General features: G+C 44.1%; 1 protein-coding gene across 1 annotated transcript in view; it reads right to left on the bottom strand.

The window, feature by feature from the left end:
- The window catches only part of GPC1 (glypican 1), a 265896-nt gene that overhangs the window by 14841 nt on the left and 223259 nt on the right, over positions 1-27796 (bottom strand). Inside the window, exon 3 of the mRNA XM_066621629.1 lies at positions 22188-22579. Within this exon, the coding sequence (XP_066477726.1) occupies positions 22188-22579 (392 nt within the window). The remainder of the gene's footprint in view (positions 1-22187; positions 22580-27796) is intronic.

Consider the following 27796-nt stretch of genomic DNA (forward strand, 5'->3'; position numbering starts at 1 on the left):
TTGTTTGAAACACCATTATCAGTCAGCCATGTGCTTTTGTGGATTTAGGCTCCTTCTTCCTGTCCAGAGTAGCTAAGCTCCTATGGATTGGGAGTTTGTCTGTTCAGGGGGAGGGGAGGGTTGAAAAGACCAGCTGGGCTCCACTCCTCCAATCAGGTAACAAAATCAAACCTAGGTTACTTAAGTACAAGCACAGAGATGCTTTCTGTGTTCAGTCAGATCTGCCATGATTTCTAGTGTTTGTTCATGGAAGGAACATCCACTTAGTGCAGGGACCAGAATTCCTGGGACAAGGTAAGTAGCTAGCAATTGGGACTGTCCTAGGAACCTTTGCTCTAGATCAGTGGTTCTGCAAACTGGAAACCACTGTGCACTGGGAATGCCTTCCTCGGTGTGACCACTGCTTACCATTCTGGCGTGCCACGGCTCTTCTTCTCCCCAGATCGGGACAACCTCACATTCTGAGCACTCGTGTCTATGGTACAATGCCCCACCAGGCATTGCACCTGGACTCCTGGGCAGATGAAACTGCCCAGAGCATCACATCATCCCGATCTGGGGAGAACAGCAGCACCACACAAGAATGGTAAGCGCCGCTCATGGGGGGGGGGGGAGGATTCTCCCAAATTCCAGACCCAGTCTGTGGGGAAGACACATGAAGACATGCTCTAGTTACTGGATGTAGGATGTCCCATCTCCAATCATGAATATCTCGCAATTACAGAGTCAGGGCTAGCAAAGCCCCAGAGTCCCAGACTTGTTAGCAATCAATGTGAGGAGCACTGGACATATCAATTCACGTTGAGTGACCCCTATATCCTTCCCCAGCATTTACAATAGTGCTTCAATCTAAGAAATAGATCATCCTGTGCAAGAAGAAATGTAAGCCTTCAGCTGTTAAAATTCCCATATCAGGAGGGGGAAAAATTTGAAAGCATCCTCTTAAACTCACTAAAAACCTAGTAATAAATGAAAAGGTCATAGACAATAAAAATAACATCTGTAAGTCCATGCTCCACTTACCATCACTGCTTAATATTTAAGAGACGAGGCTCAAATCTGCCTGAAAACACCACCTTCTCTGTGTTCTCCCCAAATCCTTGATAAGACCATAAGAAGAGCCCTGCAGGATCAGGCCAAGACCACTCTAGTCCAGCTTCCTGTATCTCACAGCGGCCCACCAGATGCCTCAGGGAGCACACAAGACAACAAGAGACCAGCATTCTGGTGCCACTCCCTTGCACCTGGCATTCTGAGGGAGCCTCCTTCTAAAATCAGGAGGTTGCACTTACCCATCATGGCTTGTAACCTGTGATGGACTTTTCCTCCAGAAATCTGTGCAAAGTTGTTTTAAAGGCATCTAGGCCAGATGCCATCACCACATCTTGTGGCAAGGATTTCCAGAGATTAATGACATGCTGGGAAAATACATATTTTCTTTTGCCTGTTCTAACTCTCCCAACACTCTATTTTAGTGGTTGTCCCCAGATTCTGGTATTGTGTGAGAGGGAAAAGGACATCCCTCTAGCCACTCTATCCATCCCCTACATAATTTAATCTCAATCATGTCTTCCTGGGTTTGCATCTAGGAAGCCCTATTTTCACAGCCAAAATCCTATTAATGAGCTGCTTGATGGGAACTGTATCTAGGTCCTCCTTGCTATAGAATAGCCAAATGTCGGAAATTATTTTAAAAATTTAAAAGAGAGCTCTGCAAGTACAGAGCCAGCTAATGAACTGGAGAGAACCACACAAACAATATCTAGTTGTGACCAAGGTACCAGTCTGACCTGGGATATGTGTACTTAGTGATCCTAGCTGGATAAAACTGTCCTGGGAATAATTCCTGGGATTATATTCTGCAAAAAGGTGCAGTTGCTTCTGGCTACCACTGGGTGGTGCTTTAATTCTGTTGAATATGGAAAAGAAATGGTATAACACTAGTGGCAAGGAGAAAAATTAATCAACCAAACAAAAGCAACATACACCCCCCATCCCATTCATTTCTTTATTACATGAAAACAGCAAGGCCCATTTAAAGTGCTATTTAGCATGCAGAATTTTCATTTAGCTTCTCAGAGTTGACAAAACGTTACCATAATGTAAAGTGAGGGTGACAAACTGGAATATTAATGCTTTAAAATAGGGATAAAGCATGACAGAGTTGGGCCAGCTGGAAAGAGGGTTTACAACCATCATTAGGAGCCTGCTTCCTTTCCCACTAGCCAGTCTTTGGGAACTAGGCCTGCACCCAGCTTGCCCTGAATGGAGGAGAAGAATCCTACTGGTGATTTTTGTCCTTATGGTAAAATAGGTCTTTTATTTGCCTAAGAGTGCAAGATGAGTATCAGGATTTCCCAAGGGGTGAAGCCACTGAACAAACAGCCCATTAACCAGGACTTCTGTCCTTCTAGCTTGTCAACTCACTCCATCTTTGAAGATTCAGAGTGGGTGACAAGACATAGGGGCTCATAGTCTGAAGCAATTAGACTAGTCCAAGCATAAGACTTGTAGTCCAAAGCAACGAATAGTAATTTTGTCATTAGCTTACCTAGTGGGTTGCCAGAAATCTGAAAAAAAACTAAAGGTCTCTAGGGAAATACAGTCCCGTCATCACATCCACGAGGCCAACTATGGGCTGGGTTGGCCATCATTTGCCTCCACTCATCCTTCGCCTTCCACTCCCTTGATTGGAAAACGAAGAGAGGGATGGAGCAGAAACAGAAGTATAGAGAGCACCACTCTGGCCCACCGCTCTCCTCTCCTTCACACTTCCTCTTCTTTGTTGACCTCTTTCTTTTCTAAGCCAGAGAGTGGGTAGAGCAGAGACTGGCACATCACCAGGGAAAATGGGCCGCATTTGCTTGGCTGCTTCAGGTGATGGGAGAGCTTAGATCAACCCTGAGTACAGGAATATGTTTGCAATGCACAGAATCCTAAAGAAGTATTGTAGATGAATAGTGAACAGTACTGTATACCATGTGTACAATGAAACTGGTAGAAAGAAATCACTTGGCTCATTTTAGTTTGACAGAGTTTCTGAGCTGTTCCTCTTTCTGTATCAGTCATATGCTTGTTTGTGGTTAGTTTTTGGAGTGCTTGGTTTTTAAAAACTGCCATGTTAACATTTTCCAATTACAGTCATGCTTCTTAGAGAGATTCCAATGGAACTATTAAATCAGGACATACTTGGTCTTGATGGCACTATAGAGTCTAACATGTAGCCAGTATTCCTTCCACCACCTCAAGTCAGATAAGGGGTACAAGAAAAAGCCTTCTCAGTTGTGGTGACCTTGGCATGGAATCTCTGGGAGGTTCACCCTGGCACCAAACTAGATGTTTTTGCAGTGCTGGGCAAACATCTATCTATTTCCCCAGGACTTCCATTGTTTTCCAGTTGCTTTTATCTGATGATTTAAAAAACACCACCTTCCTGGCCTAGTTTTACTGCTCTAAGTGTTTTCACTAAATTGTTCCCCTTTTACTTTGCATTTGATATGGTTTTTAGGGACAGTTGTGAGCTGTACCTGGGTGTTTTGGTAAACTGAACTGCAGCATACACTATAGTATGAAAAAAAATTAATTATTTTGAGAGCATGAGCTTTCGCAGACTACACAGTCCACTTTGTCAGATGCCTTTTTGTCCCCAGATGTCCATCTCGGCATCTGACAAATATGGGCTGTGGTCTATGAAAGCAAATACTCCAAGTCTGCCTTTAAAGGAGAACAAACATCAAGTCTCTTCTTTTAAAATAAATACTCCAAAGAGAGTGAGACTTTCAGCTTGAATTTCTTGTGGAAATAATGAGTGAATGTGTTCTAATAGTGGATTCTTCCTACCCCCCAAACACCATAATTGGCTGCAGAAAGTAGATCACCAGCTGGTTAGGAAAGCAATCCACACATTTAATACATTCACATGCCATGGGGATCCTGGAAAGGAGCTCACTCACAAAAGTGATCCTACGATTGCAAAACAAGGAAAATGTGTGAATCATTCCTGGCTGAACATATTTGTGTTGAAGCAGTAAGGTCTGTTATTACTAATAACAGGCTTAGGCTTTGTGCATGACCACCGTAGATCTTTCTATCCTACCAAAAACATATATTTTTATTCCCTTTTTGGTAGCTATGTTATTTAAATATGAGAAGCATTGTTCATAGACATGACTGAAAGAGACATTTTTGCCCTACCTATGAACATGCTTGTTCAATGATCAGGAGCAAGAAGGATTAGTATGAGATAATTAAGATTTTTATATGTACTTAATGGTGCTCTTGGGTAACACTGATAAGGCCACAGAATGCGATGAACTTTCATCGTCGCATCATGAGCTTTTACCTCCCTTACATTAATGATAAAGGGAGACTGTATCATAGCTCCTGAGCCAAAAAACTGGGGACTCTGCTTTACTCCACTGTTCAGCCTCTGAGGTCTTTAAATTATACATTGGCATGGGAGTCACAGCAGCTCAATTGCTTCTTGTGCTACCGCGCAACACAGTCATGTGGGAGAAGTCAGTGCTATGACACGCCCCCCCCCCCCAATGCAGGGTATAGCCACAGGAAGGCTTGTTGAGTACTGGATTCCTCAAAGACCTTCCAGGTATCCAACTTAAATGCTTCATTAACACGAACCATTTAATGTTACTTTAAACAGCAACAGCTCCCCCCCCCAACACTTTAACTTGTGGAATGATAAATAAAAGCATATAGGCATCATTCACAGTTGCTTACTAAGAAGTAAACTTGCCTCTACCTTCTAGAGCAGGGGTGACATCAAGATTTGCACATTTTCTCTTCTGTCATTTGCAGCTAATGAGATTCTATGTGAGAACGAAATGCTTTTTTCTGGCCATCGCCTTTTTAATGATGTCACTTCCTGCTTACTGATGCCACTTCCTGGCCTTCAGCAGGCACCATGATTACTAACTTTGGCCTTCTGTATGAGATGAGTTTGACGCCTCTGTTCTAGAGCTCTGGCCAATGACTGTAAAGGCACTGGAATACTGACAGACGCCCCCCTTTTTAATTATTTAAGTGTAATAATTCTAAAATTAAATATGTTGTTATAATTTTACTTAAGTTTAGAACAACCGTATTCGTCAGGCTACTTACATTAATGTTCTTTTTTTTAAATATGGTAATGCTTCACCCCCTTTGGCATCCTCACCACAAAAACTTTGGCTATAAGCTTGAACCCATGTCAGTATTACTCTTCTCAGAAATGCTGCCATGGGAAAGAGCTTGAATGCTGCTTATTACTTCAGTTGCAGGGGAGGAAGTCATGCTACTCTGACTTTCAAGTCACCAGCACTGTGTAATTTATTCAGTGTTTATTAAAATATATTATACCACACTTTGAAAAGCTCAAAGTGGTGTACTACCAACAAAGCATTACACAGTGGCAAGGGAACCCACTGTAATTCAGCTCACATCTTGTGCTGCTATAGCCCATAGCTATGTGGGAGAAGTCCATGCTGTCCCCTTGGTACTAAGTATCTTGGGTGCCTAAATGGAGTCATGATGACATACATCCCCTGGGGGCTGGGGAAAAGAATAGGCCCTCAATTTGGCTGTACTTGTCGTAAGAGGCGACTAAACAGCCACTGGGTAGATGGGGCTCGTCAGCCTGGGAAAGCAGCTCATCTGAGAGAAGGAAAACTCTGATCCCAAACCTCCACTGCCTTGTGGCTACATCCAGTTATGGAAAAGGCTTCAGGAGTCAACCTCGAGGCAAAATCCGGAGCCGGAGTCCCTGAGGCAGTTCATGGCTGAACACAGTCACGTTCTGGCAACTCCTGCGACGCCGCTGGAACCCACCGTATTGGCCTCTGCCTTTCCATTGGACCATTTCAGTGACGTGGAGAGGGGGGATTTGCTGCATGGGTAACAGCCTATCCTCCATACCTACTTTACCCAGGCTTTGCGCACTGGAGAGGACACTCTGTTCCAGAACCTCCATTCAGAACGTGACACCATAGTCTTCCGAGACTGAAGGATGCCAGCTCAAGATGACATACAATCTGAGAGAGAAGGCTACACTATGTAGGGCAAGATACAAAATGAAAAATGGAGTGTTATGCAAGTTTTTAGAATGTTTTGGGGATGTCTTGCATTTGAATCCCTAGAAGATTTTTAAGGCTGAAGAGGGGAAGGAAAATAAATCATTAAAGCCCCCCGTGTCCAGCTGTACAAACAGCCTTAAGCTGTACAAACAGCTGTACAAACAGCTGTACAAACAGCCTTAAGCTTCTACCCAAATGTACTGAACAGATCTTTATGAGCACGGATAATGCAGAAGCATCTCCAGATGTATCCTAGATATGACAAAGATGTAGAGATAAGCATTGGAATTTTTTTCATAGGAACTCTGTTTTCCAATACAACCAAGAACCAGGGAACAGAATGGCCTCTTGGAAAATAAACTCTTCTTCAGCGCGCATCAAAGCTTAGAACACAATGTCCGGCTCAGAGGATTGATTCTGCAGTATTATCCAGGCATTCTAAGTTGGTGCCAAAGCCTGCAGATGAGCTTGCAGATGTACTCTTTGGATCAGGTGTATGGAAGAAATCAGTGCAACTCCTTGTTCAGGGTTTGCTTTTTGCAAAAAGAGATACGTTCACATGAAGTTGACTAAGGGCCCAATCCTATCCAACTTTCCATCTCCGGTGTAGCCACAATGCAGACCTGTGGTAAGGGAACACATGTTCCCGTTCCTTGAAGAGGCCCCAGTGACTGCCCCTCCACCTCAGGATTCAGTGCACACCCCACTGGCACGACTGCGCCTGCACTGGAAAATTGTATAGGATTGGGCCCTAAGAACCTGGCGCACAGTTGAAATAACTTACGAGAGATTCTTTTGAATTTTGCATTATATCTTTGTGAAGAATTTATGTTGGGGTATTTTAAATGAACGACTGTATCTGCTACATTACGCTGAGTTCAGGTGTATGTGACTTTAAAGACTTTTCATGAGTCCACCTCTGCCTACTAGGCCAGGGGTGCCCAAACCCCGGCCCGGGGGCCACTTGTGGCCCTCGGGGACTCCCAATCCGGCTCGCAGGGAGCCCCCACTCTCCAATGAGACTCTGGCCCTCTGGACACCTGCATTGAGCCAACACGGGCTCCAGCAACTTCCCTGAGCGTGAGGGCAACTGTTTGACCGATTGCGTGAGCTTTCGGACGAGGGCTCCCTCCACTGCTTGCTGTTTCACGTCTGTGATGCAGCAGTGGCAGCAAAGGAAAGGTCAGTCTTGCTTTGTGCAAGGCCTTTTATAGGCCTTGAGCTATTGCAAGACCTTCATTCATTCATATGTTCCACCTCTAATATATTCATTTATGTAAATTTATTCAAATTTGAAATGTAAATTAATTCTTTTCCCCCCCGGCCCCTGACACAATGTCAGAGATATGATGTGGCCCATTTGCCAAGAAGTTTGGACACCCCTGTACTAGGCAGTGAATGAGAGATGCTCTTACTTTCACAATCTAAAGGTAGAGACTGTAGATAGATAGGAATTGTGTCAAGGTGCATCTGTTCTGATGTAAAGAGCTCTCAGGCACCAGGATGGCTGATCAGCCATCTTCTGCAACCACCAATTCCAAATATTTAAATAAAAAGCAACAACTGGATCTCACAGTGGATGCAAACGAAACAATCTCAAAAGAAAGGTTTCCTGGCTCCTAGGCAAATACCCTGATTGTATCCCTCCCTGCATTACAATCTCTGCGCATGAACTGGAGGTTGTCCATGACTTTGTGTACCTTGGCTCAACGATCTCCGACACTCTTTCTCTCGATACCGAGCTAAACAAATGCATCGGTAAAGCAGCTACCACGTTTTCCGGACTCACAATGAGAATCTGGTCCAACAAGAAGCTGACGGAACATACCAAGATCCAGGTCTACAGAGCTTGCATCCTGAGTACACTTCTGTACTGCAGCGAGTCATGGACTCTTCGCTCACAACAGGAGAGGAAACTGAACGCATTCCACATGCGCTGCCTCCGACGCATCCTTGGCATCACCTGGCAGGACAAAGTTCCAAACAACACAGTCCTGGAACGAGCTGGAATCCCTAGCATGTATGCACTGCTGAAACAGAGACGCCTGCGTTGGCTTGGTCATGTCATGAGAATGGATGATGGCCGGATCCCAAAGGATCTCTTCTATGGAGAACTCGTGCAAGAAAAGCGCCCTACAGGTAGACCACAGCTGCGATACAAGGACATCTGCAAGAGGGATCTGAAGGCCTTAGGAGTGGACCTCAACAGGTGGGAAACCCTGGCCTCTGAGCGGCCCGCTTGGAGGCAGACTGTGCAGCATGGCCTTTCCCAGTTTGAAGAGACACTTGGCCAACAGTCTGAGGCAAAGAGGCAAAGAAGGAAGGCCCATAGCCAGGGAGACAGACCAGGGACACACTACACTTGCTCCCAGTGTGGAAGGGATTGTCACTCCCGAATCGGCCTTTTCAGCCACACTAGACGCTGTTCCAGAACCACCATCCAGAGCGTGATACCATAGTCTTTCGAGATTGAAGGTTGCCAACAACCATCCCAACCAAGGTCCCTCCCACAGCTCTGAGCCTTGTGGGATCATGATTCAAGAAGCTAACCCTTTCCTGGAACAGAACCCCCGTGGATGGGGACACACATCTACACTGACAAAAATTGCTATGTGCAGCCTCCCTACTATGCTCCTGTTCTGTTTACAATGAGCAGGGAATGCTAAGAAACCCAGCATCCCCTGCACCTGTTCATTTCAAACAGGAGGTGCTGATGGAGGAGACTGCCCAGCTTGTGTTTTGTAAAGTAAAGAGAAGAGGAAACAGAAGCACACCCGCTCATTTGCCAGCCCTCCCTCCATGGGAGGGGTGTGTGCAGGGATTTCAGTGGGCAGCCGATTCAGGTGGTATGAAGGCACACACTGCCCCTGGCTGAAATATACCTGAAAATGCTGCTTAAGTTTTAACTCAAGCTGCTGACAAGTCAAATTTCTGTTGCTAATTAAAAGCTGATGAAAAGTTTTATGAGAGGGAACAGAGAGGATCCTCTTCTACTGCAGTGTGCAATGATCAATAATCAGATTAAAGCCTGTCATTTCTGGGTGGCTCGCAATAAGAGCAGAAGAACTGTAGCCAAATTGCGGGTCAACGTCACTTGTTCATTTTTAAACAGTCTGGAGCAGTGTGAAGACAGAACATGACAACAATTGATTTTGCCAAGCACCATCAACCCCTTTCTGGTGACTGCATTCTTTAACTCCTGGCTCCACTCCTGTCAATGCCATTTTTATTAAGACAGGGATTTCATTAAGATCAGTTCATACAAGGTCAAATCCTCGGGACTCTTTTCTAATGTCACTTGACAACTCAGTCAGCAGAAATAACCATGCAATCTCTATGAAAACACGGATCCCCTAAAGTTTTCTCCCTTATGGTCTCACTCAGCAGCCATCGCTGCAGGGATAAATCCTGGGTGATTGGGCACCTCTCTCATTAAGATGTGTTCCTACACGCTTTCATCAAGCAGGTGTGGAGGAGCTTTCTGCCAGACACTTGAGATCTGTCTCTACCATTAATTGAGGAGAATTAAAAAGGCATTTTCCAAGGGTCCTTCTAGGGAGGGGTTCTAGTTAAAGACTTGTTCAGACTTGTCCACATTTTCTGATGAAGAATCTCTTTGTTCATAAGAAATATGCACTTAATCTCTTGAAAACTGAAAAAAAAATTAAGATAATAATTCAAAGCAAATGCAATACGATGCATTTTCAGTGTACGCGTTTTACTGTTTTTGTGTCAAGGTGTTCTAGCTGAGAAGTCAACTGGTAGTTTGTTGTTCACAACAAAGATGCAACCATATCTTGAATATTTTCTTGAATAACTAGCTCACAGAAGAATGTACCTACATGCAGTCTAACTATCACACACATTCAGTCCATGCTCAATTTCCAGCTATTACGAGAAGCACATTTGCTGATAATTTCTTTCAAATCTGATGTGTAAACTCACTCAGCACACCTAACCAGGTCTGTAGAATTGGCAATATCTAAGGTGGTGTGATCTGCTGCCAAGAATCCATTACAGGGGGCCCCTCTTTATAACCGGGTTTGGAAACTTGAGGATTTGACTCAGTGCAGGTTCCAAACCCGTGCTGAAGGGCCTCACCTGACCTCCTGGAACGCTTTCCAGATGCATCCGGGAGGCTTTCTGAGGCCCGAGGAGGCCACGCGCTGCCTCTCCAGGCCTCAGAAACCACCCAGAGATGTTGGAAAGGCACTTGCAGTTTTTGGTGAAAGCCAGAAGAACCTTTCCAACACCTTTGGGTCTCAGTACACCTCCAGATGTGACTGGAATGCAGTTCCAGTCACACCCAAAGGTCCTCTGATGAACCCACCCTCTGATTCCATTATCCACAGATTTCGATATCCACAGAGGGTCTGCAAACTGACTCCCCAGGGATACCGAGGTCCAACTGTACTATGCTCAGTTGTATTGCCAGATGCAGGGGAGGCCACTAGGATGCAGGTTGTGTCTGTTGTCTTGTGTGCTCCCTGGGGCATTTGGTGGGCCACTGTGAGATACAGAAAGCTGGACTAGATGGGCCTTTGGCCTGATCCAGCAGGGCTCTTCTTATGTTCTTATAAATACATAAGCAGAAAACATTTTGTGTGTCTTGCCAGCATCTGAAGTACAGTTGGTGAGCAATGTGCCAGATGGTTGCCTCTGTTATTGTGCTAGGCTGCAGTGCCACCCCATCTTGTAAGATCCAGCTGATTCCCACCTTGATTATTTTTCATTGCCACTTCAATGCCATTTTGCTTTTGCAGCTCTATGGCCTGGCTAGTGCTTGAGTTCTATTTTCTTTAGCTTGTCAAGGCTTGCAACTACTTCCATGCCATTTTTATCTGCTGTTTCTGTTTGATTTTTACATATATTGCTTGAAACGTTCAATGGAGCCGGAAGTTAAGAAAAAGTGGAAGATGAATGTTTTATAAATAGACAAAACAAATGTATTAATTTACAAAAAAAAAAAAAAAATCATCTGGCAGTCAGCTGTGACTTTTCATTTACCTCTTAATGTCTTTTACATTCTGTGCCCCCTCCCTCCCAGTTAGGAACAGTTTCACTTTGGATCTTTTCAAGTAATATTTTACTACCAGGATTCTTCTCAGGGGAAGAAAAGAAACAGTCTCAGGCTCTATTCAGGTTTCTTCCTTTATGCCTTTTATGGAATCTGATTATTGGTCCATCTAGGACAGGACATCAATACTTTATTCACTTGACTTCCATCGCTTTGCTCTTTCAGCAGTTTTCAAGCAGAACTACATTTCAGATTTTGTCCACGTGCTTTTCTCTTTTGTTCAATTTCATCCGGACTTCCATGACATTTGTCAACATGTTTATTTTTCTTTTATTTCTTTTATTTATGTTTCATACACATCCACGTGTGTTATATACATTTACATTTTTTTGCTGGACAAAATAAATGTGCTATGCTATACTACAAAATAAATGTCCTAAGGCTATACTTTGACATTCATCCATGCTCTGGTCCCTAACCAGATGAAAGTGCAAGATTTTGCTGTGTTGTGAATACAGCCTGGCAGCAGGAACAATTCAGGATTACAGACAGGATTGAAGCCGGGACCTACTATGTGTAAAGCATGTGCTTGACCACTTAGCCATGGCCCTTTGTTGGAAAAGATAGGTATAATATCTCTCTCTAACTTGGTCCCTAACCAGAAGAAGTGAGACATGGGATTGGAACTCATGACATTCAGCATGCTGGCCTAGCAGACTAGTCTGCTCCCATGTTGTTTGTATTCACCAGTACCCTGCTGGACGTTACAAAGGTTCAAATATTCATAGCCCATAATGATGCTTGCATGCACCTCTAGGCACATTGGAGTATGTCAGTTTGTTTTTTTAAATAAAAGCAACCTTTGCTGAAACTGCTCCAAAGTCCCTAATAAGTACATAAGAACATAAGAAGAGCCCCACTGTATCAGGCCAAAGGCCCATCTAGTCCAGCTTCCTGTATCTCACAGTGGCCCACCAAGTGCCCCAGGGAGCACACAAGACAACAAGCACAACCTGCATCCTGGTGCCCTCCCCTGCATCTGGCAATCAGAGGCAACTTGCCTCTAAATATAATAATAATATATAATAATATACAGTATTTATATACCGCCTTTCTTGGTCTTTATTCAAGGCGGTTTACACAGGCAGGCTTATTAAATCCACGCAGGGATTTTTACAAATTGAAAGAAGGTTCTCTCTTTCAAGAACCACCACATTCAAGGTGTTACACTCCGATCTGGTTTAACATTCTGGCCTCCATCCTCCCACGCTCCGAGCAGATGGAACAGCTCAGCTGCAGCTTGCCAGCTGCTTCAAGGTCGCATGGTGCCGGTGGCCTCGAACTGGCGACCTTGTGGATGTTAATCTTCAGGCAAATGGAGGCTCTACCCACTAGACCAGACCTCCTGCCCAAGACCAGACCTCCTGCCCAAAGAGCTTGCACATACCTACTATGACTTGTAACCCGTAATGAACTTCTCCTTCAGAAATTTGTCCAATCCCCTCTTAAAGGCATTCAGGCAAGATGCCATAACTACTCCTTGTGGCAAAGAGTTCCACAAACTAATTACATGCTGGGTAAAGAAATATTTTCTTCTGTCTGTCCTAACTCTCCCAACACTCAGCTTTCGTGAATGTCCCCAGGTTCTGGTGTTATGCAAGAGGGAAAAGAGCGTCTCTCTATCCACTCTGTCCATCTCCTGCATGATTTTGTATATATCAATCATGTCCCCCCTCAGGCGCCTCTTTTCTAGACTGAAGAGGCCCAAACGCCGTAGCCTTTCCTCATAGGGAAGGTGCCCCAGCCCAGTAATCATTTTTGTTGCTCTCTATTGCACCTTTTCCACCTCCACTATATCCTTTTTGAGATGTGGCGACCAGAACTGAACACAATACTCCAGGTGTGGCCTAACCATCGATTTGTACAATGGCATTACAATATTAGCTGTCTTATTCTCAATGCCTTTCTTAATGATCCCTAGCCTGGAATTCTTTACTGCCGCCGCACATTGGGTCGACACTTTCATTGCGATGTCCACCACCACCCCAAGATCTCTCTCCTGATCTGTCACTGACGGCTCAGAACCCATCAGCCTATATGTGATTTTTTGCCCCAATGTGCATGACTTTACACTTACTTACATTGAAACGCACCTGCCATTTTGCTGCCCGGTCTCCCAGTTTGGAGAGATCCTTCTGGAGCTCTTCACAATCTCTTCTGGTCTTCACCAGTTTGGTGTCATCTGCAAACTTGGCCACCTTGCTGCTTAGCCCTGCCCCCAGGTCGTTTATGAAGAGCTTGAAAAGCACTGGTCCCAGGACAGATCCTTGGAGCACACCGCTTTTCACCTCTCTCCATTGTGAAAACTGCCCATTGATACCCACTCTTTGCTTTCTGGACCTCAACCAGTTCCTAATCCAGGAGAGGACCTGAATGGTTCAGGGGAGCTTTTCTTTACTTTGAAAATCAATTCATCCTCTAACAAACCTGGCAAAAGCAAGCAGCAGAACTATGTCAGCAAACAGTCTGCCAGGACAAGAGGTCATAGATACAACCCTGAAGACTACACAAAACAGAATGAGGTATGATGCCATCTCCATGCATCCAAATGTTGATTTCAGATGCTAATGCAACTGAATAGGCACACCCCTTGGTGCAGTGCCTGATTCATGACAAAGGCTGACATTTCAAGAAGGCTGTCACCAGCCATTACCGTGTAGTCATGAACTGTACTGAGAGATATGCTCAGCATTTCTCTTCAGCTCTTCTCAGGCATGGGTACAGGTGCGTGCGTGCGTGTGTGTGTGTGTGCGCGCGCGTGTGTGTGTGTGTGTGTGTGTGTGTGGGCTTGTGACAACTTTAACCAAGAGTGAACAACAACAAGAGCAACATAACAACACACCTGCTTAGCTGTATGTTTCTTCTTCTCTAGTCAGCCATGAAGCAAGATATTTAGCAAACACTGTGCTACATCAAGCATCTTTGCAGAATTTTACATTTCACAAACTCCTGGTACAGCAACACAAAAGTGACTAATGCCCTGAGATTTGCTGTCTGACAGGTCGTCAACAGGTCCTGCGTGGAGGAGAGCTGCACCTGGAGATAGCATGCAGCCAGGCAAGAATGCACCATAATCTTCTGTATTTGAAGAGGCAGTTCTTTTCATCCCCCCCTTCTTGCACTGCATCATTCCAGTCAATTATGTTCAAATGAGTGGGCTTAAAAAAAAATCACACACACACACCTTACAGCAAAATAAATAAATCTATCTAATTTGAAAAGGTTGACATGCTTAAGCAAACAACTTAATTCAAAACAACTTTGGAAAATAAAAAAAAACCCTCTTCCTTTCTATATGACGTATCCAGTTATCTCCCTTTTATATGAAACTACATGCAGCTGTTTGCAAGAGGAAGCTCCAGAAACATGAAATGTCTGTCCTGAGACCGACAGAATCAGACACCTGAAGGAGAGATGCCAAAGCACTAGTCTAGTAGTACTAATCTAGTAAAGAGAAGGTGCTGGGACCCTGTGCTTCTGTAATCAATGCACATCATGGCAGAATAAACATGTTTGTTTTTTTTTCTATGACAGATAAGAATGATCTACAATTTATACTAGATTCCCTTTCCTTCATTGCTATTATGCACACAAGTTCTCTTACAAAGGTTGCTCCATTACAATCAGCCAAAGGAAGATGGACAGAGGCTACAGAGCCTTCTCGTCATACCACTACAAAGCAGAGCTGATTAGCTACACAGTGGTGTGATGTCATCATGCTATGTGATCCCTGATTTGCTGGGACCACAGAGTAATGCAGGTGATGCAGAAAGGGGGAAAAACAGTCACAAAAAACATTAAAATGGGGCATGTTAGGGGGTATTTTTCACCTTAACTCTCTCATTTTTGTCCTAAAATTTCTTTCCAGGTGACACTTTGGTTGATTCCTACTCATAAACCCATTTGCATCCTGCAATTTTGACAAAATTGTCTTAAAACACCTGCCTATCATTGGAAAGATGTCTTGGTCTCAGAAACCAGCAAGGTAATAATGACAAATGGAATGTGCAGTGTTATCTGATGGCTCAATCTGATCCCCCTACCCCACTGCTATAACTAGTGCTACACTGGTGGAGACTGCTTTATGGCTGTTGTAAAGCAGCCTTTGTTTACAAAGCACAGGGCCTACCAGTGAGGAGGTTGCAGTGGCCACCTTTGCACCTGTGGGCCCATGGACACCCACTGGAGCAGGTTGAACAGGGTGGGGGTAGGTGGAACGGGAGAGGGAGTGGGTGGAATTGGGCAGTGATGAGTTAGGAAGGAGGAAGGGCAGATCAAGCCTGGGGGGGGGCAGGCGGTGGTGTGCACTGAATCCTGACCCTCTTCCCTGATCTGCCTGCATGGAGCATCACGGACCCGTGCCAGCGATTGAGTTGGCAAGGTCCAAGTTACCTAACAGTGGCTGCTGGGCTTACCCTGGGGCAGGGGGACAAATGTCCCATTACTTTGAGGAGACCTCCAGCAGCCGAAAATCCCCTGTGAGATGCAGCAGAGGCTGCATCAGTGCCACTGCATCGCTGTGTGGGGATTTAGGTAGGATTGGACTGCAAGTATCACATCATGTAGATGTAAATCAAGGCTATTAATATGATGACTAGGGAGAGAAATCTATAAAACCGAAAGCACACAGATTCTAAAGACTAAACAGAATGTACGACTTTCTGAGAATGATATATAACATTTATCTTCAAAGGGAATTTTGGTTCCTGAATAACATTTCCATTCCACACACGGGAAAGTTGTAGTGCCTTTTGCCTGAATTTTATTAGATACAGATAGAAATATACATACTCCATTTAATTTACTATTCAGACCTTCAAGGCAGTGGTGAAATTGCTATCTGGAGATCGACAAATTTAAAAGACGGAGAGAAATTGATCATTCTATGCCTCAAAAACCAAGTGTGCTGTGGGCCTTGGTGCATGCTGGGTTGTTCATCTGACCTACTTCTACCTGGATCTCACCACATGGTGACTGACAAAATATCCTCTTGTGAGGTGAGAAAAACAGTCACATGAATCCATTCTAGCACTGGCCTATTTTACTTAATTCTACCAACTTGCTGGTAGAATTAGGAAGAGGTGAACATCTTATACATAACACAAAATCTGCCAGCTGCTTGCCTAGAAAAAAGCAGGTGCTATTTCAGTCACAATTGGAGATGTTCTTGAAGAGAAGCAGGAGGTAACAGCCTGCCGGCAACTGCAATGTGATGTTTAGGTTCAACTTTTTGAAACTACCCAATAGAAAAAATATGTTCCATTGTTGTTTTTTTAAAAAAGAAACCCACAATGACATGCAAAGTTCCAATAAACATTTCAGTCCCAATTGTGAAAGTTCAAAAATCTGACACGGAAATTTTTCTTACAGCCCCAATAGCTACCCCACTGGTAGAATGAGTGTTCCACCAGTGCAAGCTACTTTACAGCAGTCACAAAACGCATTTCAGCAGTGTGCACAGTTACACACTGCTGGAGTACTGGCAGGGAGGCCAGAGTCTCCTCCCGCAAGCCAGTAGCCAGGAGAAGGTCCTCTGCCACTGTTAGGATGGTGCTGGATGTGGAACAAGGTGGGGGAGGGAAGAACAGGTAGGCAATGGGCTGGAGGGTGGGCAGAACGGGAAAGTGATGAAACAGGGTGGGCGGATTGGATCTGCAAAGTGGGCAGGTTTGGTCGCGGTGGCCAAATCCTAACGCCCTCCTGGCCCCAATCAACCTTCATGGGGCAATGTGGACTTGAGTCAGTTAAATAGCTGGTGCAGGTCCAGATTGACCCACCAGACCAGGGAGGGGGCTTATCTCAGGGGAAGGGAACAGATGTTCTCTTTCCCCAAGGAGGTTTCCTGATGCCAAAATTCTTCCCTGGGGTTCCACAGGCGCCGTGTTGATGCCACTGTGTTACCACGCAGGGAGTTCGGTATGATTGGGCTGTTAATCTAGGATAACTTTCACTATTAGTAGAAATAACTCCATGTACCATTTCTGGAGAGGCACAATTGAGTAGCTGGATCTATTCTAATGTATGATTCCTTTCCATTCTCCTGCTTTTGAGCAAGGCCTGAACACATGCCTTTCAGTGACAACAAGAGCTTCTGCAGCATATGGAGCCCATTGAAGTACAAATGAAAAAAGGGAAGAGGCTAAAGTTTTAGAACAGTATGAAGCCTGGAAGCTTGTGGCAAGGAAATAAATAGAAGTCATTAAAAATAAATAAATCATAGAGTGATGTGACCACCAAAGCCTTTTTCAACTATTGTAAGTATACACAACTATAATATGAACTTTAGACATTGCTTTTTAAAAAAATCAGATCAAGTTCATAAAACTCCAACTTAGACTTTGTTTTCAGCCAGCCACCTTGAGTGCCCTTGAGTATGGGAGAAAGGTGGGATATACATTCTTCAAATAAATAAATACATAAATAAATGGGACATCTCATGTGTGCCATGTACTTTGGGAGAGGGAGTGATGTTGTAATGCCACTGGAAATTCCTATCTCATTGTATTACAAAACTTCCACCTCCTGCTGTATATTTGCATTTTGGCTGTCTCTCCAGAGAACACACTTCTTGATTATCCGCCAGGAAGCACCAGATCAGTGTCCAGGTAGATTCTATTCACGCACTAGGTCACACATTAACACCCAAATACAGGAATCAGAAAAACTTCCATCAAACCCTAGTAATAGATTTAAGGCATCACAAAAGGTATACCCTCAGGACTGCACTCAAGTAGTCTCCCCACATTCCAATAAATATCCAGGCATTTTGATCAGGATATTTGATCAGGACTGCTCTACCTGGTGCAGTCTCCTTTTGTGAGTTGATGTTTCAGGTCAGAATATCCACAAATAATCTCTACCAGACCTCTGAACCCTCGGAAGGCTTCCCAACTACTAAATCTGCTCCTCAGGGTTGCACTGAAGATGCAGGCCATGCTGTTTTTCCCCTGTTGCCTGGAAAGCCTAGTGTTGGGCTTTGAGAGAGGGCATTTTCAGAGTTAACCGCTCACTATAGGGCTGGGGTCTCCATATGAGGAACGGTGAAGTCTATTGAGAGCAGTTCTCTTTAATGTGATCCAACAGCCTGAAAGATTTCATATCAGTTTTACTCTGCGAATATTATTTGTGCTGCTTGTTAGATTTTTTGTTCCGTTATGGCTGTTTTTATCGCCTTGTGCTTTTATATTTACCACAATAATTGTTGTTACGTTTTATTGATCTTGGAAGCTGCCCTGGTTCCTTTTTCAGCACAGAGAATGTTGGTATATAAATAGTTTAAAATAAACGACAGCCCAACCCCATGGGGTTTTAGTGCTGGCACAATAAGTGTTTTGCCAGCATTAATTGCCTTACGGCAGTCGCAAAATACACTCCAACAGCATGTGAAGCTTGGAGCCTTCCTCTGTGCGCAGGAGGATCACCATGGACCCAATGACAAGGTACGATGGCAAGGAAGATGGGATGGAATGGAAGCAGGAGAGACAGGAGGGAGGCAGGGGAAGGTGAAGTGGGGGTGGGGAAAGGCAGACAGGCTCTGGGAAGGGGTGGGTTTGGCAGCAGAAATAGCCGTCAAATTCTAGTCTCCTACCCAGACCCAATCCTGTGGCCCAGATCCATGTGGACCTGCACCAGGAATTTTGCTAGTGCAGGTCCAAGTACAGCCCTCTGTGACATGGACGCCTAACCCCAGGTAAAGGAATGAATGTTCCCTTATTCAGAGGAGCCCGTTGTGACTCCTTCCCTCGCTGCAGGATGCAGTGCAAGCCATTTTGGCGTCACTGCATTGGTGGGGCGAGGGAAGGATAGGATTGACCCAGTTTTGAGACTGAAATCACCTTGGTTGCTCTGATCTTAGCTGGGAACTAGCCGTGTGGCAAGTGTGACCCTCTAGGTTCTGCTGGACCTCTCAGTGGCTTTTGTTACCATTGAACATGTATCCCGGACCACCTTGCTTTGTTGGATTTGAGGGGCACTTGCTTGTTCTGGCTCTGCTCTTTCCAGGAAGATGGGTCTGTTTGGCCCCTTGGCTGTCAGCCAACTATTTTGTTTGTATGGGCATTTGCTTAATTAGTACTCACTTGTGATTTGTTTCTGTTTTGTTCCTTTAATTTATATTGACTGCTTAGTTCAGTTATTTTTATTCTCTTTGAGGATGCCATTATTTTATGTTGGGGTTTTAATGATTTTAATTATTATATTTATGTGTACTTTAATTGCTGCAAGCTGCCTTGTGGGCCTTTTAGGATGTGGAAAGGCAGGGAAGAAATTCTTGGATAAACAAAATAGGTAAATAAGCTACAGAAAAAGTGGAACATACATGGTTTAAAATAAAATAGTAAATGGAAATAAATCTTCAGAACAGAAATCTGTATCACTACAGGCACAATCCTAATCAGGCCTACTCAGAAGTAAGTCCTATTTTGTTCAATGGGGCTTACTCTCAGGAAAGTGTGGTTAGGATTGCAGTCTACTTCTGATTGGTGTCTGGAGGTAAATCATCAGAAGAGAAAAAATCTACAAGGCAATGGTTCCCAATCTCTAACATGCCATGACCCACCTCCTCTGACTTGATGCTCCTGGTGGTTATGGAGCAGGCCCCAGATGCTTCTTTCAGGTTGTACTGGGCCAGCGGCCCACTCTACATGCACCTGCAGGCCTCAGAATGGCCTGAAAGCAACTTCTAGTTTTCTGGAACAAACTGGAAGTTGCCTTCAGAAAACTAGAAATAGCTTTGGGAGGCTTTGCAGGCCATTCTGAGGGGTCACCAGCCCGGTACAACCCAAAATAGCCTCTAGGGCCTCCCCATGCTTCCGGAATGGCTCCAATTTGCAGCTAAACACAAGCGAGGGTGGGTGGGAGGGTACACCTAACATGAATTGTCAGCCACCAGTGGGTCATGACCCACACTTTGGGAAACTGCTGTCAGGCGAATATAGTCTATCTCTTTTGAAGCTCATCAGAAGGATATGCAGGGCAAATAATGCAAATAAATGAAACAAAGCTGCAGTTACACAAAAATTTACAGGCATGCCCCAGTATCTGTGGGGGTTCTGGACCCCCCCCCCCAATCTGGACTTCCATCCACAGCCTCTGCCGGGCTCAAACTGAGCCCGAGAATGAAAAGGTCACTTCCTTTTTTTCTGTAAAACCAGAAGTGACATTTTAAAGCCTTATCAGGCATTAAGAGGCCTGGGGAAGCCCTCAGGAGCTCCCCTCGCCTCCAGAGGGGTCACGTGTAGAGGGGTCCCGCAGACCCAATCCACAGATAAGTGAATCCGCGGATACGGCCCCCCTATGCTTTGAAACATTCATAGAGCTCTTGCAAGTACAGGTTGTTCTAATTAATGTGATCAGTAGCAACAGAACCATGCAAGCAATGGAGTAGACATCGGATTCCCTGAATCCTCAGAAATGAATGGGGTTCTCATTAACATGGGTGAATTCCTTCATTTGTAAGAAACTACTGGAATAAGGGCTGGTATACAATAATTATGAAACCTAGGTCCTCCAACCCATGATACCCACAGTGGTTCATTTCTCTCCCCCTCCCGTTCTATTTAAAATCAAGGGAGCAAAGGCAAAAGGAGACTGATTAACTGGTCAGCTACTTTTTTCAACTCAAGCACCACACTGTGACTATAGGGCAAATGAGACTGAAACAAATATTGCACACTGGAATTATGTCATTTTCCTGTTTTTTGTTTCTATTTTAAACTATGCTTCAAGGATTACAAGAGTGATGCTAATGAACTCTACAAATTTTTAGAGCTTTTGAATTATAATACCACATTTATAAATTAAAGCAATGGCCACTGTGAACATGTGAATATTTCTCTTTCTTGAGTCAGAACTTAGAGCATCAAAGAACACTCTCTTCTTCAAACCCCTTCTGTCTGATGAGATCAGTTGCTGGTACAACTCAAGCATTCAGTTTAGTCACACCCAGATTCTGCCTCTGTGCCAACTGGTTTTGGCCTCTGTGCCAACTGGCACAAAACATGTGATATCAGCCTTCCTCCCCCAGCTTCCTCCAAGCCAGTCCTTGCACACTTGCTCTGAAGAATAACCACAGAGTGACTCAGCACATTTGTGCTGCAAATGGTAACAGTTTCTCACAAGGAGACAAACCAACAAAAGCATCCCCTCTAAATTACAGTATGTCAGCTGTACAAACTAGTTGTGTTGCAAGTTTCAGCATCAGAGAGCAAAAGAGTATGAGGTGTTCATAATAAAAGTGCCGCTTAGAAGAGCAGTCTTAGAGTGCAGATTTTCACATCACCTTTAGCAATATGGAAGCCACTGTGATGTGGGTCCTTCGTGCAGTGCTTGGAGAGATCAGAACTACCTCCTCTGCAGCTTCTTCTCATGCCACCCTGCTCCAGTTCCCAGGACAGTATCACCAACATGAGGAGGAGCTCTGAAATTGACTCTTCTCATATGCCCTCATACTACCAAGGGACAAGGAAAATAGCTATGCTGCAGCAAGAATAACATCCACCCTACTAAAGGTGGATGCCAGAAGAGATTTTTAAAGGCAATGTTAGGAGGATATTTCTTAGATCTTAGGAAACTTACAGCCCAATCTGAACCAGGTTTCCAGCACTAAAATTTCAGTACTGAAGTTTCCACAATGCAGCCCCAAAGCAAATGCTCCTTTACCTTGAAGACTCCTCTGTGACTGCCCCCCACCCCCAGAATGCAGCATGCACCCCGCTGGCACAGCAGGATTGGTGCTGGAAAGTTGGTTAGGATTAGGGCTGTTAGCCATTCTTTTAGAGAGGCAATTCATTTCAATTTCATCCTATTTATGTGAGCATCCAAAGACATCTATATGGCTTCTGTGCTTCTAACAAAATAGCTTGGCAACTTCCTCCCAGTAGCAGGTGAAACTGAAGCAACTATTTATATAAACTGGCCAGTAACTGTTTGTGACATACAAGATACATTAAAAATAAATACCACTCATAAAATTAAGACCAAAGAGATACTGGAACACTTTTTCAGGAAAGGTGGCCATGTAGGAATTATAGTTAATGTCCTACCTGAGAGACCTTTTTGACAACTTCACTCGCCACACCAAGTCCCTGCACGAAGGAGCGGACTGCAATGAAAGCCCTTGTTGCCTTCAGCTTCAGGTCCCTTGGAACCTCCCCAAATGGTTTGTGCTGCTCAGAATGCTTGATCATGCAGTCCACGTACTCATCAGGAAGGTGGTACTGAGGATTCATCAACTTGAAGAGTCGCTCGAGTAGGCGAGTCCAAAACTCATTGAGGGCCTCCTCTAGGTTAATGTTGGATCCCCGATAATAACGCCGCAGCTCATTGTACAAGTCTTTGAAAACCTTGACGTTCTGGACATAAAGGTCTCCGTATAGACCAGGAAAGGTGTCATATAGGGCCTTCTCTGATTTGTTTAGCAAATCCTGGAAATAACCTGGAAACAGAAGAAGCAAATTAGTGGGAGAATCAGAAATCTCTGACAAGGTTTATATATCGATGGCGACTCACATTTTCCTCGGACCAGCAAATTCTGTCATTAAAAAATTAACAACAACTCCATTAACATATCTGAAAAGATATATATATATATATATGTCATTATTCTAGTACACTCTCCAGGCACCAGGATGAAAACATTAATTATAGCCTTCTTGTTTCTTTCTCCTGCGTAGATTCAAAACTGTGTTGGTCTTTCTAAAAATCTGTTGTCCTAACTGTAGTACTCTGGTCCGTAAGTCTGCATGACATAGCACTGTACTTCCTACTGTTTAATGTACAGTTGGAAACTAGTCACAGTTCCAGCTTTAGCAAACCTGATGGACAAACTTGTCTGTGTGAAATGTGCCGAAACACATTTTGCAAAAATTTTAGGGTGGTGACAAAGACTCCAGTTTAATTTAAATAAAATCACACATCTTCTGACTGCTTAATCCCTCAGGATAATATATGCAAATCACTATATAAATTGGTATGACAATAGGCTGACAGGATTAAAAGATGCTAAAAGCTTTTTTTCCATGCCATTGCTCCTGACAAGAACTCATGTGCACACGCTAACAATCCTGTTTAAGAGAATACACCAAAAATTAACACATGCAAGGAAAAAAAAGTCCAAACAGCTCCTGAAGCATTCAAACTTGCTGTCAGTTTCAAAAAGACATGAAAAAGTGCTCGACACCTTACAAAACATTTGCTTTCACAAGTAACTGTACTGTTACATCAGCACCTGTCTCATAATTATCAAATGATAATTGATCATTATCTGCTGACAGCTGCTGCACAGCCACTGGTGCAGCACTCATAAAGCCGCACACTGCCTGCAGTGCAGAGCAGACCATATACCAGTGGGGTGTTGCTGGTGGATGGGTGTTAAAGGGGCAGGATATGTGTAGGTCACCGCAGGGCTGGTGGCTTCCGGATGGCGAACCCCTCATCCTGGGCTGGACATGCCCCTAGCAGGCTCCCCAATACAATAACAGTGACAGTTGGCCTAAATCAATGGTTCTCAAACTAGGGTGTTGCAGTACCCAGCTTGAGGGCCCTGGCCTCTGTCCCCTTAAGGGGCGGGGGGGAATGGAACGAAGTGATTACCTGGATCGAGCTGCTTTCGAGGGGTGCTGGGGCTTTCCTGCATTCACCAGAGGCTGCAGCAGGCTCTCAGGGGTGCAGACAGCCCCACACAAGCCTCCACAGGGTCCCCCAAAGTGTACAGACACTAAAAATAATAATCATGACCAACTTCCAGTTTTTGATGGTGAAACTGGAAGTGGGTTGTGATAATTATTTTGACAGTTTGCGTGCTTCTGGGGGAACTGTGGAGGCTCGCACGGGGCTCCCTGCACCCCCAGGAGCCTGCTGCAGCTTCTGGTGAGTGCAGGAAAGCCCCTGCACCCCTTGAAAGCAGCACGGTCCAGGCAATCACTTTGCTGCATTCCCCCCTCCCCTGCAAGAGCTTATAGCGGGGCTCAAAGTTCTGGAGAGTTTGAGAACTGCTGGCCTAGATCTTAGGAGTCCCATCATGAACCATGGAGGGCTGAGAAGACACAGTAAGTATTTCTCCTCTTACCCCTCTCAACCTGCCTCATCTCAGAATGGCACATAGGGTGCAGAAGACAGTGTGTCTTCAGACTTGCACCCTACATGGCATCTCTGAATAGGATTTGGCCATTCATGCAAGATTTTCAATACAAAAGGGAAAGGACACCTCAAAGATGTGTCTCAATTGAATGTACTCACAATCAGAGAGAAGGGATGCATCCCAGCTTTAGCGACTGGTTGCAGAATGGAATAAAGTCATATCTACAGTGTCCCTGTTGTCTCGCAATCAGGTCTACAAGAAGCCATTATCTAGATTGGCTACAAGACATATTGTAAGATGTGTATATAACTCATTCCTCGAGGTCAGCAGCTATCCTAAAGTCATTAATGCAACACATATGGTCGTTTTGACAGGAAAGGAATGTCTCTGAAGGCAGAGAGCTCACAGAATGCTTTAATTGGGTCCCCAGCGTGCACCTGACTAATGGTTAAGTTAGCACAGGAAGGAAATAAACTACCTGTGATAGAAGCATGATGAGTGAGAGGAATGAAGACATATGTGAAGATGACAAGAAAGAAGGCTGCGAGCAATGTTGATATATTTCATTTTGAAAAACCTGAGAAATTGGCCTATTGCCTAAGAGAGAGAAACAATTTCAAATCCAAGACTTGTGAGAATAAAGGCGCTGATTCAAACATGCATGAACACTTCTCGATGTCTCAGCATTTATTAACTCACAGCTGGACACGCGGCGTTTTCAATGAAAAGCAGTGGAAATGAGGCTGATTCACAAGAAGCATTAGTGATGGTTGTTTCACACTCGCATACTGTAGCCAAGTCATCAATTCTGACACCAATATATATCATCTGACTCTGAAACATAAGTGTGCAGATTGTATGCATTCTACTGAGGGATGGATGGACCCAATATATTGTCGGATTAGTCCAGATGAACTGCATTAGTCCATATAGGGAAGACTCACGGCTCAGGAGTAAAGCACATACTTTACAGGCAGTGATGCTCCCAAGTTCAATCTGCAGCATATCCAGAGAAAAGGATCACAGGTAGCAGCTCTGGGAAAAATGACTGCTGAGGCCTTGGAAAGCTGCCATGAGCCACTGGAGACAATACTACATAGACAAAAGATCAGAGGTTCTTAATCTAGAGCCCATGGACTGCTAGGGGACACACATGGATAGGCTTTGGGGGGAGGGGTGTCTGTGAACCAGATACACACATTTTTTTGTGTTTATGTGCATTTTTATGGGAAGGGGACCTATAGCTTTCACCAGATCCTCAAAGGTATCTGTGACCCAAAATGGTTAAAAACCACAGGTGTAGATGGACTGACGTTCTGGCATGTTACATGACAGGTTCATATACAACTTCACAGACATCCTCTGAACTCCTGATTATGACATAATATCATGGGTCCAGAAACCTTCTTCATGCCACAAATACAGCCTTCCCTATGGCCATTTCCATAGTGGTAGTTTCCGGGAGGTAGCAGGAAGATGACACAAAGGGGAATCATGAAAGTTTGGCAGAGACTGAAGGCTGGATGTTGCAGTGCATGCGTAATATGGGGACAACGGGAATGTGGAGTGTGCGTAGTGAAGGTCCTGTCTGAAGCATGAATGTTGTAGCAGGGGGCTGAAGGCTTGCAACAGCATTCTCGTGCAAAAGAGGGTATCAGAGGACCTGATTTAGATCTCTTACAGACCAGACACTGACTACCCACCTGGAATCCAATATTTGTTGTTCATTGACCTACAGCTTTCCCAAACCTAGGATGAAAATCTTGTTTTGTTGGTGTTAAGGTGCCATTTTGAATTTTGAGTGACTAAAGGAAGACTGGTAGCATTAGGTGCAAGTCAGTAAATATTTACAAATGCAACTCAGGAAATGCAGTCTAATAAATGGTATTAATGTGTTGAAAGCACTTTACATAAATTATGTTCCTAACCCCGTGACAGCCTTGCAAGATAGGTCAGCATTTGTTCCACTTTGTGCAAATGAGAAGCTGCTGCCAGTTTTGCTATCTGTCATAATTAAGCATTTATCAGACTGTCAATATTTTTAAAAAAGGAAACATTTATGAAGACTGACATTTGTGGTTACTGCAAAAAGGGTGTTAAATCCCAGGGAGGTATTTTCTGTTGGAAGACAGGCAGGGGTTTGTTTGCAAAGAGGATCATTTCACTGACAATTCTGCTGCTCCATAAAGCTACTTACATTTTGTTTATACTGAAAGAAGCCATAGAACAGTCTTCAGATACATAAAAAAAACAACACACCAAAACAACATTCTTCAGTTGTCACCAAAGAATAGGCTTTGGGCTGTAATTTGAGATCACCAAGAGCACTTTAATGTGCTTGTCCTAAACAAATGCAACCCTTCACCCAAGGGACCAGTTTTGAATATGCAGATATTAATTTCTACAGTCATATCTTCCTTCCAGCAACCTTCACAACACCATGAGCATTTCAAAGTTTACAGTGCCATTCTGAGTTAGCACTCTTTCTCCTGCTGTTAGTTGATAGACACTCTCTTTTTCCTTGAAGGCATTCTTTTGCATCATCTCAAACACAGATAGTCAGAAGTACCCTGAGAAGTAAAACTTGGGATTTTTTTTTTTAATGTAGCAACCAACATGTAAATGGATTTTTTTTTTAAATTGTTCTCCTGTTTTTAATTTTTTTTTAAAGATACTGATCTCTAGACTTCTGCCCTTAGAAATGCACTTGGGTGTATGGAAGGATGCTGGGCAAGGTGGCTGTGGAGAAAGTTATCTTTGTTCCAGAGTAATTCTTGTGCCAGCAGAAGACATTGTTCAACCTCCTGCACAACTTTCCTGCACAGGCTGAACAGTTCCTCTTTCAGAAGTATTTGGGCAACATGGAAGAATGCCCCCTGCTTGTAAAATGTCCTCTCTGAGCATCAGTGTGGATCCCACCCACCGTGACTTTCTTTCTTTCTTTCTTTTATATAAGCTGCTTTGTGAACATTTTTGATGGTTGACATACAAATGTGCTTATTCTTACTACTACTACTACTACTACTACTGCTACTACTACTACTACTACTAATAATAATAATAATAATTCTGTAAACTGTCTTGGAGCTGAAAGTCACTTCAGGGATAAAATGTGGCTGACAATCCTAAAAGATGTTATTTTACCAGACATTTAAAAAAAATTCCTTTATGGTAAAAAATTGTATAATAATTATTTTGATAGGAGGAACCTGGTACATGTTAGAACTGAGGAAGACTGAGGGCCTAATCCTATCCAACTTTCCAGCACCGGTGCAGCTGCAATGCAGTCCTGGGGTAAGGGAACAAATGTTCCCACACCTTGAGGAGGCCTCTATGACTGCCTCCACACCAAAGGATGCAGTGCATGCACCATTGGCACAGCTGCATCAGCACTGGAAAATTGGGTAGGATTTGGCCCTCACTTGTCAGTGCAGCTATATCCCTTTGCATGGATTAATTTTCCTCTCAACATGTTTGTTCAGAGACGAAAAGGAATGAGTGAAAAAGATGACTTATGGCTTTGGAAGCTGGGAAGTGGAGAGATGGTTCTGCACCCCAACCTTTATGGTTTAC

The sequence above is a fragment of the Tiliqua scincoides genome, chromosome 3 (genome assembly GCF_035046505.1).
Source record: "Tiliqua scincoides isolate rTilSci1 chromosome 3, rTilSci1.hap2, whole genome shotgun sequence".
Taxonomy (NCBI): domain Eukaryota; kingdom Metazoa; phylum Chordata; class Lepidosauria; order Squamata; family Scincidae; genus Tiliqua; species Tiliqua scincoides.